This window comes from Populus euphratica, unplaced genomic scaffold (genome assembly GCF_000495115.2).
Source record: "Populus euphratica unplaced genomic scaffold, PopEup_1.0 scaffold1.1, whole genome shotgun sequence".
Taxonomy (NCBI): Eukaryota; Viridiplantae; Streptophyta; class Magnoliopsida; order Malpighiales; family Salicaceae; genus Populus; species Populus euphratica.
Genome location: NW_011499845.1, coordinates 3044552 through 3064294, shown reverse-complemented (window position 1 = coordinate 3064294; position 19743 = coordinate 3044552). Strand labels below are relative to the sequence as shown.

The window sequence follows — 19743 nt, the reverse complement described above, 5'->3', positions numbered from 1 at the left end:
ATTTTCGTGGCATTAGCTAAGCTTGTTGTCAAATAATTTATTTTGATTTTTTAAAAAACAGTAAACATAAATCACATCTTGATAGGAAGGTGAATTTAATTAGTCGCTCTACCCATACACTTTAACTGAAAAACACCACCCTTTACTGGAGTCATTCGTCTTGGACTCGTTAGATTCAGTTTCCCAAAACAATAAATTTGTTCAAATGTTTGATATAAAGCAATTGGTTTGATTTGAATTAATGTGAAGTATTATAATAAAATAAGTAGAAAATAAAAGGAATTACAGCCTGCTCACCATTTCTCAAATATGGTTGCCGTAGGATATTAAAATACTGTTTGCAAACACCGTCAACTTGTAATTTTTAAAAAAATATTTTTTTATATTTTAAATTATTTTGATATATTAATTTTAAAAAATAAAAAAAAAACATTTTTTTATGTATTTTAAAATAAAAAACATTTTAAAAATAATAGCAACTACCCTTCCAAACATATTCTAATATTTGTATCCTAAACATCATATTTTTATGTAATTAGAAATCATGAATATCATCATACTTTTATGAACATTAAATTTAATTATAATTTTAACTAAATTTATATTACATCCACATAAAAAAAAAAGGTAATTTTTTAAAAATTATTCTCCTTCCAACCAAAACCACAGAGGCTACCGACTTTAAAATCTCATCAGGACTGAAACGAAAGGCCAGATGTCGTGCTAAGAACCACGCCGTGCCTCATTCTAACACTGCAATAAAAGACTGATTCTATGACAAAACCATGCCACGTGGTTTAAATTCCTGGAAGCCCATGTATTATAAAATTGGTTTTCGGATTGAACCCAAAAGACTTGTTGGGATTTAAAAATAGCCCAAGAGGATAACTGAGACGAAGATCTTTACCTAGTGCTTTCTAAAAAGCTATATAGGTGGAAAGTGAAACGAAGTGGAACTGCCATTACAACAGGATGAACGCGACTGAGTGCAATGGCCAATGACAGCCGTTGGGTTTGTCTGCAGGTGTGCCCTCGAACATGTCAGTTTCAACACACACATGATATCAGTTTCGATTTAGAGCACCACAACTTTGCTTCTGGCCGACCATAAATGATACACGGTGTCCTTTTGTTCTTGTATTTCAATTAAAAACATTTAATTATTTTTATTTTTTATTTTCATAAATATTAAAAATAAATTTTTAAATAAAAAAATACTTTAAAAATTAACTAAAATCAAAACAGATAAATATAATAGTTTATTATGTTTGTTTCAGATATGGAAGTTAAGTTTTATATGCGAGATAAAAAATATAAAAAAGAATCAAGAAAAGTTGTATCCAACCTTAATTTAAACTATAAAAACTAAAACAAACACTCTGGAAGAGCATTTGGATGTGGTCGATTATGGACTCCTCGAATGCGTGCCATGAGCATTATGTGCGCATAGTTGATTAATAATTAAAACAGCTAAGTTAAAGTTAACGATGAGGATCTCAAACATAAAGATGGGGCTGTACGTCTAAAATATCTTCACACGTACAACGCCCGCACCCCAGTTGCCTTAAATCACAAAGTGCAGTGAACAGGACCCGATAAGTTTAATTCAGCGAGAGGGATTTCCACTATAATTTGCAATCTATACTCGCATACCCACGCGCTAGAGCAGTGGTTTAAATTTTCTGAACTAGGCCTCGCTGCCAAACTTGATCGGTGATCAAAACTATAACTTAACAAGAAGAATAGAAATAGATCAAGGGAGAAATTAGTTAACTTTGTCTAAGATCCAAAAACATCAAGGACTAAATCAACCTTAATAAGCTACGAGGACAGAAATCAAAACATAACGATACAATATCACCGCCGTAGACATCGAGCCCAGTGGCAAGTGCTTGCTAACGACGGTATCGGACTATAGCAGGATCACCCGTGATCAGTGATGTCACTTAATGTTTCTCTTCTCTTGCCACTCTCCGCTGTGAAGGTTGGCGGGCTTCACTCAAGTAATGAGTAGTTTGTAATTTCTTTTGACTACCTCATACAATGTTCTCCACTAATTGCAGATGGGCCAAGGGAGCCAGTCTTCTTCCATCATAGCAACGCATTGACAAATTCATTTCGGCTCTCCATTTTGACCCATGAAAGTACATAAAGTTCCTTTGACAAGTTGGAGCTCGAAAGCACGCCTTTTGTAATCCAAGAGAAAGAAAGAAAAGATAAAGAAAGGAAGATAAAGGCTTCTGGATTGGCTGCCCAAGTTGGTCTGGTAGTGCTCCATTAAGAAGTGCATTTCTCTCTGACCTGACGACTTTTGGTGAATAACGCGTTAGTCACCACAAGACGAAAACAGGCTGCAGTATAAATGCCTGAGCAACATGCGTTTTAAGTTCAGAAAAATAATGTTAAAGGAATGATGCTTCAAAAGTGGCTAGAAATGGCAGGAAAATTCCTTCATTCACTAGTAATTCTACTGGTAGTTTCCCAGCTTATCTTCCTGAATGCTACCTCAACATCCAGTAAATCCACATACTTTCCTTAAATTACCCCCTTATATATCTTTTTTTTTTTTAACTCTTGTTCATGAATAATTGCTACAATTGCTTCATTCTGTTGATTGCATTTACAGGGACCGGAGATGATCTGTTATGTAATAGTCAAGATATGCTATATCCTGATCGGAACACCCAGCACCAGGTACCGTTCATGGGCTAAGTGGTTTGTCAACGGGCTCTTTTATATTAATTGAACCTAGGAATGAGGAAAGCAAATTAATCTACGATTTCTTTTGACATCTGAAAATGCAGACAATCACAAAGAGAGGCGCCGGGAGGGAGAATTTGGAGTTAACTGATTATTCAGAAACAGGACCCAATCAACGCCACACTCCTGATCCGCCTTCTGGCCCGGGGGGGACTCATTAAGCTCAGTCAGTTCAATGATTGCACGGTAGATTTGTAAAAAAAAACAGGGCCCTTCTGCTCAGCTCCTCCAGGCAAAGGTTAAGTTCATGTAGGCCGAATAAAGCTGAGAGCTTATTATGGTTAAAACCACTAGTGGAAGAATATGTAGACTGAAGGTAACTTGAAATGTCAATTATCTGCTTTGCCATGTTTATCATGTGTTTGATGGAGTATCCGCCTTGCTTCAAGATTGAGTTCTGAGGCTGCAGTGGAGCTGATGATCATTTGTTATATCCGCTTGTAAAATTATCCTATCTTCTCGAATAAATATAGTGGAGGTTTCAATCCCACGGATCAGCGTAATTATAAGGTAAAACGAGGCCTCGAGTCAATAATTGGTTTGCATTTATGATGATACAATAAATTATTTCCATTACTAAGCACGGATTTTTAGTCTCATGACCACAAAATTAAATCAAATTGGTAAAATAAAAAATTAAAAGACAAGAAACTACTAGCTGGGCTTTGAGAAGATATTCCCTCTGACAAGAATATATCACCTCTCATTTACTCTATATTAAAATAGTAAAGATAAGTATAGATTGAAAATTAAAATACATAAAAAGGACATTTTCTTGCTAAACTATATGTATATATTAGAAAAAAAAAGTAAAAGTAAAATGCCAAGAACCGTGATGAAAAATGAAACTGGTTAATGGTGGGGTTGCATAGCCACTTAGGATGTTTGGGCTTTTTACCTCTGCTCCAATTGTTCTTGTTTATTCATCCGACGGACTTGATGGATTTTGGAGACGTTTTACTTTTATCAAAATAAGAATACAATTTGGAGGACCCGAAGTTGTCTATTTAACCACTCGGATTTTAGTTTTCAAATCTTTTTGGCCTAGTGGGGGCTTAGGCTTTCAAAATTGCACGTATATTTCATATATATATATATATATATAATTTATCTTTCAAAGGGATCATCTCCTCGTTAATTGAATACACCAAATTATAGTTTCTAATTGAATTTCGAGCATAATGATATGTGATTCTGAACATTCCATTACCATTGTTTCTACCATGCAGTGATTATTATTTTTTTCTCATGCACAGTACTGCTTAAGCAGCAACAGAGTATTTCATGCTTGCAAAATGCAAAGGGCCAAAAACTTTATTCATTCTAATTTCCAAATAATAATAATAATAACAAACATATTTGCAGGCAAAACAGGTTCGGGTAAAGCCCTGCGGCCGAACAAGGAAGCTCAACAATTAAAGAGGACTGCCCAATACATGAGATCAACCCCAGCCCACTTCAATAACTTTCCCTTTTCCAGTCATCTGGACATCTTCCGCCGTCAAAGTTGCCACCCACCGCCGCGGTGGCAACCCCGATCCATCTACTTTGACATGAAGATGTTGTATTAAAAATATGAATGCGAGACATGATTTATACATATGTTGAAGAGTAGCCGAACTCATTATTTTTTGATTGGGAGATTGGACTCATCATCCAAGCCCAACTTATTAGATTTTCTTTATTTTTATTATTGACTTTGATTTATGTTATTTTATTAGGATTTTATTAGTTAGTGGTTTTTAAATTTAAATTTGATTTTGATTAGAGTTTTATTATTTATATGTAATTTTCTTAAACATTATCATAAATTTGATGAATTAAATAAAATTTACAAATTTCTTCTCTTTCTTTAACTTCTTTTCTTCTAATTAGGCTTCAAATTCCGCATCACGTTGTATGATTGAACCTCTTATACTACGACGAGTCAGTCATATGATGTTTGGTGTCCACGAAGAAAACCTGGCTTTTGGAGGTTCAAGAATTGTCATTGAATGGATACAAGAATAATATAGCCCTGGTATTTTACGCAGTTTCAAGAATCAGTGCTCTGATCCTGGTCCATTTTTTCTCATGTGCTGTGTATGATTAGGCTTTTCTTGTCTTGTGTCAGAATTATTGCATTTTAGGTGAATTTAGAATCTTGTGACAGCTATTATTTCAAAACATCCACAGTCGTCGAGCATCATATATAGTGTTAGGAAAGGCTGGCCTTTTCCATATAAAACAAATATTGAATTGGAAACTACATTGAACATTGAAGGAGAACTTTACCCCCAAAGTTTGGCCAGTTTCATTGAGAAATTGCTTGCATTTACATAACCTGTTGATTTCAATTAAATTGCTCAAATATCTTGAATAGCTATAAAATTTCCAACCTTGCATCCTAATTGCTTTTGGTCCTCATATTGACCTGGAAGAGAGTGTGCCCTGCCTTCTTGACTTGTTTATGAACCTATCAGAAATACAGAAAGAGTTTGTGTTGTTATTTTCTTTTCTTTTCTTTTCTTTGGGTTTTTTCTTTTGCCAGTTTAAATTTTCTTTAGTTTCTTGGTATTATGCTCTGCTTGGTATTTTCTTTTTTATTCTTGTCAAAAATCAAGTTGATAGAAATTATGCTCTGCTTCTTGGTATTTTCTTTTTTATTCTTGTCAATCACCTCACTAAATATAAACTAGTCAGTTTTAGACAGTTTACACGTAACTACCCTAATTTACCATATCGTCTTTATCATTATGAAGCTTTATCTTACTATCTTGGAGTGTGCCCTGTGTATTTTGGGATGGTAGGTTTTCTTCCTGAACTTGTTCACCCATATGGATCTGTTATTCAAGCAGTGAAGAGGGTTGTCTTTTTCTGGGTCGAGTCATGTCAAACTGAGACATATTACGTCATTAGATGTGGCATTTTTATCAGAAATGAGTTAGTCTTGCCTGGATTGTTTGAGGGAATATTTCTACATGATCCCACTTTGTCCCTGTCAATCAAGTCGCGGGGTATTGGACAGAGATTGCTGTGCCTCGTAAAAAAGATTCTAGAAGTTGGACATCACTTAATGAGGCAAGTGTTAGGTGAAGAAAGCAATTATGTCTACCACTAATGAACCATGTGCTTACATTCCCTGTTTGCCAGATGTGAGATGGACCTGAATTTTCGTTTTTTTGTTTGCTATTGTGTTCATGTAGATGTAGGCCTAGATAAGAAGCTAAACTTTCTGGAAGTTAAACATGATGCGACAAGTTGATAACAGTTGTGAACAGTGATTTCTTTTTCTTTTTTATTATTCTCTAGTCACTTGACTCCATGAAATCTACCTAAGACTGGCTTTTCATTTGTTTATCTGGATCATTAAACAGTTTTGACGATTCTGTATGGTCATGACCCTAAGTGACTTGCAATTTGAAGATTTGTGGACCATTTCTTCTTTCGAAGATGGATTATGATGTTGCATATGCTCCAGTGAAAGATTAATTACTGAGGGCGAACTCTCTTGAAAAAGGATGAAAATGAAAGCATGCCACTTTGTTTGTCGTTACACTTGAAATGGTTCCATTCTCTTCGTTTTCCTTCGCCATTCTTGATGCAGTGACAAAAGATGGAATTGCTTCTTTTCACTTCTAAAACAATGAGTCTATGTGCAGTCTGCCGATGAGCGTAAATGGTTTTGTTTTATCTGTACAGGGAGCCAAAACCTTTTGAAGTTCCGAAAAAAGTGACTGAACCTTGCAGCAAGAACAATTTCCAGAGGATTTTATTCTCTCAATGAAGCAGCGATATTCATTACTGTTTTGAGCATTCATTTATAGAAGATGCCTGCATCATTAATGTGTTTGTTTCTTTCTGTGCATGGATTGTTATTTTAACTTTGCATTCCGAGAGTTGCGAGTAGTTAGCTGATTCCTTTCTCTTCATATCAAATGCATATAAAAATGTAAATAGATTAATGACACATTGCTCGTCATTTTGGCTTGTGTTTGACATGAAATTGCATCAGTATTATATCTAATTTTTTACTTCGCTGGGATGGTGAATCGTTTCCTTTTGTTTCTCTTTTCCTAATTCTTGAGGCCATATTCTTCTCATCTTCTTTCCATGCTATTGGCTGTGTGAGATCTCCTCTCTAATGGGTCCCTCTAAAGAATAATAATCGATGAGAGGCACCTTTGCTTAAATGACTTTTGATCCACCAGACCTTCTCTTACTGACCTAAAAAAATACGGGGCCCGTTTGGCATCATCCCAGAATCTCCTTTACCTGTTGTGGAATAAATTAAAGCAAGAAAGGAGCCTTCAAGTACAGCAGCTGGTTAAAGAGAAAGGTACTTCAATAACTCTTACTTCTTTTCTTGTTTTTCAAACATTCGGGCCACATATCATGAAAACTTTCTCAATAGTATTTAATCCTTTCTCCGACTAAGAACCATGAGACTTGCCACTAATGAATGAGTAGAGTCTTAGGACAGAAGCAGATGCTTGCTTAGGAAGGACTTGCTGTTAAAATGGACCTACCACTACATTGGATCCACCATATTGGTCTTCTTGTTGAAGTTTTTATTTTCATATAATGGAATGATGGTGGTAGTAAAAATACAATCACGGTAGTTTTTCACTCTTTCCTCGCTGTAGTCTGTCCAGAGGCTGTTGATAAAAATGGCAGGCCGAGTCAACTGTTTGAAATCCTTAAATGTAGCAAACAAATATACTATACATGTCTTCTACACTCTCTGTTAATTAAATAAACATAGTACTGTTGCTATTGTAATTGCATGTTTAAAGTATTGCTTTAGTATCCAACATTCTACACCTTTGAATCCAGGGAAAGCGATTAACGCACCAAGCTAGACATACTGATTATATGGCACCGATCAGATGGCAGTTCTTTGGAGATCAATCATTGGATTTTGATTCCAGTGATCAAAGCTCTAAACCGCAACCCAAGAAATCCAAATATCGATCTGATTTAATCGACTTTTACGATTTGTTGTTGGCCATTTTGGCTTCCCTTTTTCTTTTTCTTTTTCCTTTTCTTTTCATTTCCTTTGTTTTCTTTTATGGGTGAAAATTTCTTTTCTCAGTTTCTGCATGGATATGAACTACAGGCTTAAAGCTAACATTCCCTTTGGAGTATATTTCTTTATTTATTAGCAAGAGACTTTTATGCTGAGCAGTCCAGTCCAGTAGATTGTTTTCATATTACAGAAGTGTGCTGCTGCCATAAATATGCGGACCTTTGTCATTTCATTTTGTCCATGCATTTGTGACTTTTACAGTCACGTACACTCGGGGAGAGTGTGAGAGAGAGACAGAGAAAAATAAACCTTGTTGATTCATGTCAACAAGTAGCACTGGATGGTTGGTTGTGTTGCTTTTGCACCACAACCACCATGAGATGTTGGATCAGTTTCAGATTGTTGGTCGTGTTGCTTTTGTATCACTTCCATTTAAGCCTATTGGTTTAGCTGGTTGTTTCCTTTAACATGCCATAACAAGATCGGCAACTTTAGTTTTCCTTTTTGTGTTTCAATTTTATTTTATTTTTTTGAAGAAAGGAAAATGTATTAATTAGTAAGAACATGACAGGATTGGCTGTGGAAAGAAAAAGAAAAGGAGGGGTCAATCAGTGCACACGAAAACTCAATTTTCTCCAGATGCTTTCTTGATTTTACTCGGATTCCTTTGGATAACTCTGATGCAAGGAAACAAAGATTGTTTGGCTTGAATATACTTAAAAGGGGTTGGTTTTGATGATGGATGGTACGTCTCGTGGCGTTAGCCGTATGTCGAGCATGTAACCAGCTGGCCCTGTATATGTATAAGATTCCCCCCTGTTGCTGTAAGCAGATAAACTTGCACATTTGTGTCTCTTTTTGGCTCAATTTTTGTTCCCATATAAAAGATATTGCATTAAGGGCTGATTAAATTTGTATAGTTTATCTAGTCTTCGTTATAACAAGATGGCTGATTTGATTCTCTTTTATAGGGCACTTGTTTATTAGAAAAATGAGGCGAGGTTGGGTCCTAAAATCTAAGGTTAGATTCTTTGATTCCTTCAGCCCTATAAAGAACAAAAAGAATCTGCCAATCACAATACAGCCTGCTCAAAAAAGAAAATAGGAAAAGAGTGTAAAATTAAAAGAAAGACCCATTTGGCTGTCCCTTTCAGTCACCAAAAGAAATATCCATTATAACAAATTCCCATCAACGTATTTGTTTTTCTTCAAAGCTTCTCAGAGTGTTAGGAAAGTTGCACCCATTCTTCATCATGGTGGGGCTACCTTACTCAGCAGGGAATCAAGCAGAGAGAAAGATTGAGAGGGGAGGTGGGAAAACAGGAAGATAAAAACAAACCATACACTTTTCTTCTTTCTCTCCTTTTGAGAGACTCAAATTGAAGTGTGTTGCTTTCTCTGTTTCTGCTGCCTGTGAGATTCTCTCCCTCTCCCCTTTCAAGTCAAAGAAGAAAGAATGAAATTTTTTAAAAAAGAAAAAGTTAGTATGAAATGGGAGCTGGGAGAAAGGAAGAGCCACAGCTCATAGCATATATTCCCTTCCAACATAACCCCACTTATGTTTCTAGATACGGAGTGAGAACATCGAACAGCCCGAGTACTCCGAAATTATAAAAGAGAATCACACAGCTGCCACAATTTCAAGCATAGCTGGAAAGGATCATAACTCATATTCATGTTTCAGCCTTCCACTTGTCTATCATTCACCAAACAGAAATGGGTCTGCAACATCAAAGTATGAACTTGGTTTTGTCTACTGATGCCAAGCCTAGGCTAAAATGGACTCAAGAACTTCATCAAAGGTTTGTTGAAGCAGTCAATCAACTTGGAGGTGCAGATAGTAAGTATAAGTATTTCTACGACCTCAATGACCTTACTTGTCAATCTTTTGTAACGAGCTCAAGGTTTCCTAAACTGTTCTGTGATTATATATGTGCAGAGGCAACACCAAAGAGTCTGATGAGGGTGATGGGGATTCCTGGACTTACTTTATACCACTTGAAGAGCCATTTACAGGCATTTTCTCTCCAGAATGATCAGATCAGCCTATGCTATTATAATGCAGAAAAACAAGATTGTGATTTTATGCTTGCTTCTTGATGCAGAAATACAGGCTAGGGAAGAGTCAGCAGTCCCTGATCAGCATTGAAAGCAAGCAAGAAGGTGATTCTATATTATAAAGAATCAGATTGATAAACTGTGCATAGTTAGTTTTTCTCATTCATGTTCTACCAATGGAGTGTTGTTTTATAGTTCTTTTTGTTGCAGATGACAAAGAGATTCAAAGTAGTGATGATCATTTCAAAGAGTCTGCAGTGACTCGAAGTAGTAGGGGGATCTGCAGTGATGGAAACCACCATCCAATTAACGAGTAATAGTTGACATAATCTCCACCTGCTTTATGATGAAATTCTATAGAGATAACAACACAAAAGCTTTTTATTTACTCAAAGTGCTATGTTCAACAGAAGCTTTCAGATTGCACAGGCTCTCCAAATGCAAATGGAAGTGCAGAGGAAACTTCATGAACAGATTGAGGCAAGACCAAGAAAACAATTCCTTTCTTCAAACCTCTTTCTCGGTCTATTTATCAGAACATTCGAATCCTGTTTAAATTTTTATTGCAGGTACAGAGACATTTGCAGCTGAGAATTGAAGCTCAAGGGAAATACTTACAGACAGTATTGAAGAAAGCACAGGAAACTCTGGCTGGATATAATTCTTCTTCAATGGGTATAGAACTTGCAAAAGCCGAGCTCTGTAGATTAGCCTCAATGGTTAATAGTGGATGTCCAAGTTCTTCAATATCAGAACTGACAGAAACAGGAGGTTCAATCTTAAAAGAAATAGAAAGGACACAAATGAGGAATACAGTATGTTCAATGGAAAGCTCCTTGACATCATCTGAGAGTTCTGGAAGAAAGGAAGATATGCAAATAGAGAATGAGATTCATGACACCAACAAGTCCAATACAGCCTCTGTTGAGCTTCCTTTAATGGATATTCACCCCCAAGAAAACCTATTGGATAATGGTTCAAGTAATCAAGGGAAGAAGAGGAGAGGTAGTATCATATCTGATGGTGTTTCTGTAGAGCAGCCCCTGGCTAGAAGATTGAAAAATGGTGATCAGTTGAGGTTGGGGACATTTGATTTGAATAGTTAATATCAACACGAGATTGAATCAGCTTTGAGATGAATAGACTTAAAGTCGCAGGGAATTGAACAACTCAACGGGGTGCCTTTGGAGAATCTCAGGACTTTATACTGGAAGGGTTCTTATTAATATAGTCTCTGCAGGAAAGTTACCTGATAGAGTTAAATCTTTGTTTATAAACTATGTATAATTGGTATATGTATGGACCCAAGAACATTTTTAAAGTATATCCATATATATAAAAAGATGGTGTAATATATATATATATATATATATATATATATTGTGAATACATCTCCTGGAAGTTTTTCTAAGACAGTCTCTCTCTTAGTTTTTCTTTTTTAAGTCTAACCATTTAGGGCATCGTTGGCTGTGTTTCATGTAACAATACTAAGTTCTTTCCTGGTTCATTTCAAGGAAAACCATCCACACAACACTTGGAGTCTGGTATCCTCTTGCTGGATTTGAACCCAAGATGACAACCGAGGGCCAGCTACCAACTTTAGCTAAATATTTACACTTGGCAGTTCACTTAATGAAATATCAGATGCGCTGTGTTCAACATGTATGACTTATAACTCCAATTTTAGGAAATTGACCGCGATTCAACTTTTCAATCAGTTTTGACTGTGAATCATGCTTCTCAGGATCACTCCAGTGATTACTTGGGACTTCCACTAGAATTGGCAAGTGAGGGAGAAGGGACGGCCAAAAAGGCATGCATAAAACAATAGAAAAACAAGAACAGCCTAGAGCGAGAAATCATTATTGCTGCAAAATCATTAAACATCCAACAAAGAATGAATCATTAGCCAAACCATGCGTAAGATTGATTATATTAACGTTCAAGGAACTTCAATAAATTTATTTGCTGGGCCTGAAAACTCAAATCATTAACCAACCCACACAAGTTAATATATGCTGCTAACGTTTCTCCTCCTTAACCAAGCCCTGGGGAAAGGAAACCGGAAGATCGAGAATGGAGCTCCCACACATTATTTACAGCTATTGTCTTTTCACAGATTTTCTATTTCTATTTTTGTTAAGTTGTCCCGTTCTTTTTCATTGATACAAGGCATGCTACTTAGAGAAACAGGTTCTCTAGTTATGACAGCTTCCATTTAGAAGCCTAAAATTCATGCTAATATCTTCTTTCTCTTTGGTTCATTGTTGAAAAAAATAAGAACAGCCTACAGGAAGAAATCAATATAGCAGCAAAATCATTAAACATCCAACAAAGAATGAATGATTAATCAAACCATTGATTCTAATAGATTAAATCTGTTTCCCTCATCGTAGGCAAAAGCCTACCGTACATGAATTCAGACGTTGCAGAAGTCTCGGGCTAGTCATTTGATTACATTGTTGAGGGTGGAGTCTAGAATTGTTTCTAGACCCAATGAATTGACGAAAATTCAATTTGCTGTCAAACCTGGGTTACTTGAAGCTGGAGTTCTACCTTATATTGGATGTCCTGGGAACATATACAGAGAACAAAGGTTGGAGGGTCTCTGTTTGATAACTGTCGGAAAAGACACTTCGCAGCTGATCTTTTGCAGTCAGGCAATCCACATAATATCATAGTTCTTCTGAATGCAACCATAAAAAAGCATCATCTTTCATAAAAATAGTAAGCAAATATCTCTAATTAAACACTGGTTTTCGCAGATCATAATCGCTATTATGTAAAAGCAAATGTTTGGTTTTTTGTTTTTCATCTCATAATAATATTACTTGGACAGTCAATCTCTTGAAGCTAGTAAGTTGTTATATTTAAATGATGCAGGTCAAAGAAACGAGAGCATAGCTCATGGTATTAGGTTCATCAAGAGCTATGCAGCATAAATCAAACTTACGAAGCTTACCTCAACAAGCCTTTGAATTCGGTTCAGCAGGGTGATGTTATTTTGTCAGCAGGAGCATTAGGTAGTCCCCAAATCCTAATGTTAAGCGGCGTTGGTCCAAAAAACAATCTTGAGAACTTTGGGATCCCACCTTGTGTTAGACTTTGAAGGGGCTGGACAGGAAATGAAAGAAAATCCACGCATTAAAGCAAGCACGAACACAGATTACCAATTTTCTAATGTTCTACAAGTCGCGGGCGTAAAGGAAGACTTCATATTCATACGCGAGGGAGCAATCGCCCCAACTAGCTTCAATGCATCAACCATAGTCATTGCAAGCAAGATTGCTTTCCCAAAATCAAAAGGAGAGCTGGAATTGAACAACACAGATCCTAGGAAAAGACCCTATAGTGGAATTCAATTATCTTGAAAACGAAGTTGACTTGGAAGAAGAGCGTGCTGAGACGGCTCAATTGCTTGAGAAAATAGCGATGTCGATGTCCATTACACGTTTCACGAGTACTCGACCCCAACATAACTCGTCGAGCCCTAGCGAGTTAAGAAATCACTGCAAGCAGAATGTAGGCTCAACCTTTTGGAAATCACCAGGTACTCTTTTAATGCTAGAACGTTATCAAGGGATAAAGATTCTTGAGGAAAGGGAGATTGCTTCTCCTATTGCTACCCAGCCATGTCCGGAGCAAATTCTCAGTTTCAGTTATTTATATTATTAAAATTCAATTGCAATTGTTTAGGTTTGATTTTGTTCAATTAGAAATGCAGGAGTTCAATAATTTGCTGTGATAAATAATTTAACATGATCATTGGATTATTTTTTAAAATTTCTTAATAAACTATATTAAAAATAATTTTTAAAAACTAACCAACATACTTTTAAAAACAACCTTAAAAAAAAAAAACAATCAAGTGGAGTCCATTTATCTATGTCCAGGACTGATGATCTCAAAGACCGATAAACGATATCTATTTCATGAAATTGATTGTTTTGGTTAAGCCACGTTCTAAGAGAAAACAAGGAAGAAATAAAATCAAAACCAAAATTTAGTTTTTTTTTATAAATAAAATAATTAAAAAAATGACTGCTAACACATGATGAATTTCTCTTAAAAAAAAAGAGAGAGAGAGAGAGAATTTTTTGTATTACTAAAAAGATGACACCCCGGGAGCATGCACCTCGTGATTAACAGCTCCACCCGAATGCGAGTGCTGTGGATTTGTTGGGCCATTAAAGCTTTTAATAGCCCAAATCAATGATCTCTCGTCTAGTGAAAGGATGGGCCGTAAGAGCCCAAGCTTGAATGGATACGAGCTCCGTTCAGTCCCTTGATGCCCAAGTGATCTTCCCGTCTCGTCATGGTTTTGGACACGTGTCTTTTGTGAGCTTTGTCTTGAGCTCTGGAACATGGGCCATGTGGTCAGAAGTGTAATATACCCGAACCCATCGAAATAACGTCAAAACGCAATTGCATAAATCATTAAAATGTTTAGCACTGAAAGCGTAATAAGAAAACGATAAGAAAATCCGAGTCTGCGCAGACATGTATAAACATGCATGGAATGTCTACAAGTCTCCCCTTTGATGCATGCAAGAATAAAACATTATAATTATAAAAAGATTTGGAGAAAATAAAGCAACCTGCAACCTGTTGTTTTAGCAGTTTATGCTTTGTGTGCGTGTGTATTATACTTCAATTCTTACGTGTTGAGATACAAAAGACAAAGATGGGTCATATTTTGATCATTAAAAATATTAATTTTTGTATTAGTGGATCTTTTTTTTTTTTTATTTAAAAATTAATATGAATATTTGGATCAACTTACACATATCATGATTAATCTATCCCTGTTCATTAAAGTTGATGTTGCCCTTTAGTTATATACAACAAAAAATAAATTAAGGTACATAAAGGTTTTTTTATTTTTTTAGAGTGACTAAAGGATGTTTTATAATTAAAAATTAATTTATTAATATTTTTATAGTGTTTTTTAGGTTAAAACAAGTTAAAAAATAAAAAAAAGGTTTTGAATGTACAAAATCTCAAACTCGAAATTTAATGAGAAAAAAAAATACGCAAAAAGGTTTTGAAAGTCCTAGAAAGCGTTATTGTTATTATTTCATCATGATACCCAAGAATATGTTCGTAAACCACGGTGCTAAGAGAATAATTAATGTAATTCTCCTTGAAATAAAATTTAAAGAAAAAAATAGATATAAATAGACCAGAGAAATCCTAAATGAAGCTATTCTAAACGTTTCATATTTTTTTTCTTTTTTTATTCCTTGTATATGTTTTTTTCTTCAAAATTAACTTAAAAATGAATTAATATTACCGGTTAAATAATATTAATAAAATAAGATTTACACGTTGAAGATCTGCGCCAAGATTTCATCTGCTGAAAGTGAAAAAGGGATGCTCCAGATCCAAATATGACAATCCAACATGTTCCGTAGGCAATGACCAAAGGAACCAACAAGCCAACTCTACTTTTACAAGCATGCTCAAGTAACTAAACCGCCACATTAGTCCCAATGCCATCGAGCTACTCCTCTCTCTCGAGCAAATTGGAAAAACAAAAGATGGAGCTCCTTCCTGTACTTCTCGCAGCTTCGTATATTTTACTTGTTAGCTTTTCTCAATCTTCTTCAATGTGTCAAGGTATGTTACGTTGCCAAATGAGTAATTCTGTATTATGACAGCTTTCGAGTAGAAGCTAAGACATTATTCTAACAAATTCAATCTCCTTCCCCTCGTTGTAGGCAAAACTCTCCCCTACATGACTCCAGATGTCACACAGATCTCTGGAAGGTCATTCGATTACATAATAGTAGGGGGAGGCACCGCTGGTTGCCCCCTGGCAGCAACACTTTCAGAGAGATATTCTGTGCTCTTGGTCGAACGAGGAAGCTCACCATATGAAAATCCTTTTGTATTGGACAAAAGGTTCTTTGGTTTCCCGTTGTTCCAAACCAATGGATTCTCATCAATTTCTCAAAGTTTTATCTCCAAGGACGGCGTTTCCAACAGCAGAGGACGAGTTCTCGGAGGATCATCAGCAATAAATGGTGATGCTTTTGTTAGAAGAGCTGGATGGGACGAAGAATTGGTCAAGGAATCTTATAAATGGGTGGAGTCTAAAATGGTTTTTAAACCTGAGTTGACCTAATGGCAATCTGCTGTCAAATTTGGCCTTCTTGAAGCAGGAATTCTACCTTATAATGGGTTCAGCTTGGAGCATGTAGAGGGCACAAATATGCGAGGGACAGTGTTTGATCAGGGACAGTGTTTGATCACGATGGGAGAAGGCACACCTCTGCTGATCTTTTAGGGACAGGGAACCCAGATAATATCGTAGTTCTTCTGAAAGCAACTGTGAAGAATATCATCTTCCATAAAAAAGGCAAGCAAAGATATCTCTAGTTGCTGATTTTAGCAAACTTCAACAGCTATGAACAAACAAAACTCAAATGACCTCCTATCCGTATATTTGCTTGGACAGTCAATCTATTGGTGCTAGTTAATTCCTTTCATACTACGCAGGTACTGAAAATGAGACAACAGTTCACGGTATTAGGTTCATCAAGAGCGATGGCAACGTAAGTCAAACTTATGAAGCTTATCTGAAGCAGCTAGAGAATTCAGGTTCATGGGGTGATGTTATTCTGTCAGCAGGAGCATTAGGGAGTCCCCAGATCCTATTGTTGAGTGGCACCGGACCAAAAAGACATCTGAAGGACTTTGGTTGTGCTAGACTTTCCAGAGATTGGACAAGAGATGATAGACAACCCGTCCATATCCGTTTTGTTAGAGTCAGACGCCGAAGTTCAGTTACCAGATCCACCTCAAATCGTGGGCATAGCAGATGACTTCAAATTCATAGTTCAGGGATTTATCCTACCAATAAGTATCAATGCAACAAGTATACCAATTGGAATCAAGCTTGCATTTCCAGCGTCCACAGGGAAGCTGGAATTGAACACCACTGACCCTAGGCAAAACCCTTTAGTTGAATTCAACTATCTCGCCGAGGAGAAGGACTTGAAGGAATGTATCAAGATGGTTCAGTTGGTTGAGAGAGTGGCAAGGTCCAAATCCATTGCTGGGTTCCTGGGGAAGGAACACTACAGTAATTCGAAGTCTCCTCATGAACTGAGAGAGTTCTGCAAGAAGAATGTTAGGACTTTCTATCATTACCATGGTGGGTGCGCTGTTGGATCGGTGGTTGACAATGACTACAGAGTACATGGGGTAACGGAATTGAGAGTAGTAGATGGATTGACTTTCTTGGAATCACCGGGAACGAACCCTATGGCTACGCTGTTGATGCTAGGAAGGTATCAAGGGATCGAGATTCTCGCGGAAAACAACCTTCATGAACCATCCACATCCAACCACAACCACATCCACATAGAATAATTAAGCTAATAATCCAAATTAGAGTAAACAAGCTACAGGAATTAAGCTAATTCATAGATCACCCTACCTTGTCTTACATTCTCATTTCTCAAAGCAGTTTCTTTCTATAACAAGTCTCACATATCTTCGTTTACAAAGTCATTCCATATTTTGCACACAAGAACATAACATTTTTCCCCTTTGAAGATTTTTTCAGAAAAAAAGTCAGTGGAATAAAAGAAATGGTTAGGGAAGGTAATCAGTTGGTTGAATCTAAAATGTTTTTTATTCCTCAGTTAATTAGATGGCAACTGGATGTCAAACATGGCCTTCTTGGAGTAGGGGTGCTACCTTATAACGGGTTCAGCTAGAAACATTTAGAAGGAACAAAGATTAATGGGACAATGTTTGATGAACGTCGAAAAATCACACCTCAGCTGATCTTATTTAGACGAGGAATCTAGACGATGTCAGTTTTTTTGTAAATGAAACAGTAAAGAATATCATCTTCCATGACAGTAGTTATCTAAGACACACCAATAATTAGTTGTTTCAAGAGGTTAAAGGCTTGAGCAATCTTTATCGCAAATTTTATTGCTAAGATAATCATCTCTCCTTCATTCTCGCAAGTTCTCTTCAAATGATGCAGGATAAAGAAAACGAGAGCATAATGGGTACAGAAAGGACTGGTGGCAGCAAAACTCTAACTTATGAAGCTTAATCCCCAAGTCCTATTGTTAAGTGTTACGTTTGGAAGTGGTGGACAAGAGATATTGCCAATTTTGATCAAGCTTGCATTTCCAGAATTGCAGGGGAAGCAAGATTTTGAACACCAAAGACCCTACGCAAAAATCCTTCAGTGGAATTCAGGTATCTAGCTGATAGTTAAATTGGTTAATAGATTAGCAAGATCCGAGTCTTTTTCTCTGTTGATGGAGAGTGAACTTAGAAAACAGTTGGGCCTCCAATCCTGACAACCAGCAAAAGCTCCGCATGATGAACGCGAGCGCCTTCACCACTATCATGTTGGTTGCTATAGTAGCTGACACATGACAAGGCTTACAAAGTGTATGGAGTAAGGAGATTGAATGTAATAGATGGTTCTTCTCGGAATTACCAGACGCAAATCAATGGCTACCCTTTTAATGTTAGGCAAGTGTCAAGCCATCAAAGATTATACGACAAAGGGAGAAAGCCTCTGTTCTCTGTAGTCAATAAGACACCATTGAACATTCTCAATTTCAGCAATACTTTTCAGCACCAAAGTCGGACAGCTATCTGGAATTACAGTTGTTACAATCCTATGAAGTGAAGGAATTATCCATTGAAGTCCAATTCATGACTTTGCCGACCTTCTATTTACTCAATCTAAGCTCCTAAATTTATTTGGATTCAAGTTCAAATAGCCATTCATAACTAACCGTCTTCTTTTGCTATCTCAGAGCAGATTCCTTCCACAGCTTGAATTAGAATGGCTTCACTTATCAAGCTATTGAATATTATGACACATTATTGCTCAGGCACAACGGTAAAATTTGAAACAAAAATATATGCTTCCTTCATTGCTCAAATTGAAAACATAAAATACAACAACTTCTCTGTACATGTTATTTAGAAAGGTAAAAGGATTAAAAAAAATCTCACAAAAATTTCTCTTAACTCTCCGTTTCATGATCGGCACTTGGACTTGAAGTAGAGAAATCAGTAGAATCACTTGAAGGATTTTCATTTGAATCCCTATTTCTCCTATTACCATTAATTGCAAAACTAACCCAAATCTCTCTTTCAGCTCTCCTCCACTCTCTCCCTCCATCTCCCCCATCTCTCTTCTTCCCCAACTCCTCCTCATCGACAGGCATCTTATACCTGCAAACAGGGCAATTCCCATGAATCTTTAACCACTTTTCTACACAATTACCATGGAACCTATGCTTACAAGGCATCTCCTTCACTACCGCACCAGGCTCCCACTCCTCCAAACAGATAGCACACTCGCCATCTTTATTATCTTCCCCGATCTCCACACTTGGCATGGCCTCTATAGATGCTTTTGAGGCTGGTGGTTGGCCATTCTTGTTACCTATGTCTCTAAGTAAAGATTCAAGACTTGCAGCTCCTTCAATCACCACCATGCCCTGAGTGAGAGGGTTTATAAGGACGATTCTTTCGTTTGGGTCTGTTGTTTGTGGTTCTTGATCTGGGTCACGTTCCTCTGTGGAGTTAGTGGAGGTGAACCCGAAAATAAAAGGTAAAAACAAGGAGAGGTCTCTATGCCTTAAAAGCCTCTCAAACATAGAAGATAATTCAGCAGGTAATTCAGTCTCAGAGGCCATGAGGTACCACTACTGGTATTTTAGATTTGGAGAGAGGGAGAGAAGGTTTAGATTTTTAGTGAACTGTGAGAGATATAAACAAGATTCAAGTGATGGAGATTATAAGGGAAACAACGGCGTGCCCACAGGAAAACTAGAAGCTTGTGGAAAGATCTGGAACAAAAGACATGCCAGTAAGTGATGTTTATCTATTCTCCTCAACACCAGAAGACAGGGTCTCTTTCAAGG

General features: G+C 36.7%; 2 protein-coding genes and 2 pseudogenes across 2 annotated transcripts; 3 read left to right on the top strand and 1 right to left on the bottom strand.

Moving 5' to 3' along the window:
• Positions 1-9099: 9099 nt before the first annotated feature.
• LOC105120679 (uncharacterized) lies at positions 9100-11184 on the top strand. The gene is made up of 6 exons (XM_011018981.1): positions 9100-9608; positions 9708-9784; positions 9874-9931; positions 10037-10139; positions 10237-10306; positions 10396-11184. Exons 1-6 carry the CDS (start codon positions 9485-9487, stop codon positions 10930-10932), a joined length of 969 nt encoding a protein of 322 aa, XP_011017283.1. The 5' UTR covers positions 9100-9484; the 3' UTR covers positions 10933-11184.
• Positions 11185-11398: 214 nt separating this feature from the next.
• LOC105128044 ((R)-mandelonitrile lyase-like) lies at positions 11399-13501 on the top strand (annotated as a pseudogene).
• Positions 13502-15169: 1668 nt separating this feature from the next.
• On the top strand, positions 15170-17226 carry LOC105120669 ((R)-mandelonitrile lyase-like; annotated as a pseudogene).
• A 1490-nt stretch (positions 17227-18716) lies between these two features.
• LOC105120640 (E3 ubiquitin-protein ligase RNF181) lies at positions 18717-19658 on the bottom strand. The gene has a single exon (XM_011018924.1). It carries the CDS (start codon positions 19513-19515, stop codon positions 18838-18840), a length of 678 nt encoding a protein of 225 aa, XP_011017226.1. The 5' UTR covers positions 19516-19658; the 3' UTR covers positions 18717-18837.
• Positions 19659-19743: the final 85 nt, after the last annotated feature.

Coding starts and splice junctions, on each gene's coding strand:
- LOC105120679 (XM_011018981.1), top strand. CDS start 9,485: ATGGGTCTGCAACATCAAAGTATGAACTTGGTTTTGTCTACTGATGCC. Junction 9,609..9,707: donor TCAACTTGGAGGTGCAGATA/GTAAGTATAAGT, acceptor ATATATGTGCAG/AGGCAACACCAAAGAGTCTG. Junction 10,307..10,395: donor AACTTCATGAACAGATTGAG/GCAAGACCAAGA, acceptor TTTTTATTGCAG/GTACAGAGACATTTGCAGCT.
- LOC105120640 (XM_011018924.1), bottom strand. CDS start 19,515: ATGGCCTCTGAGACTGAATTACCTGCTGAATTATCTTCTATGTTTGAG.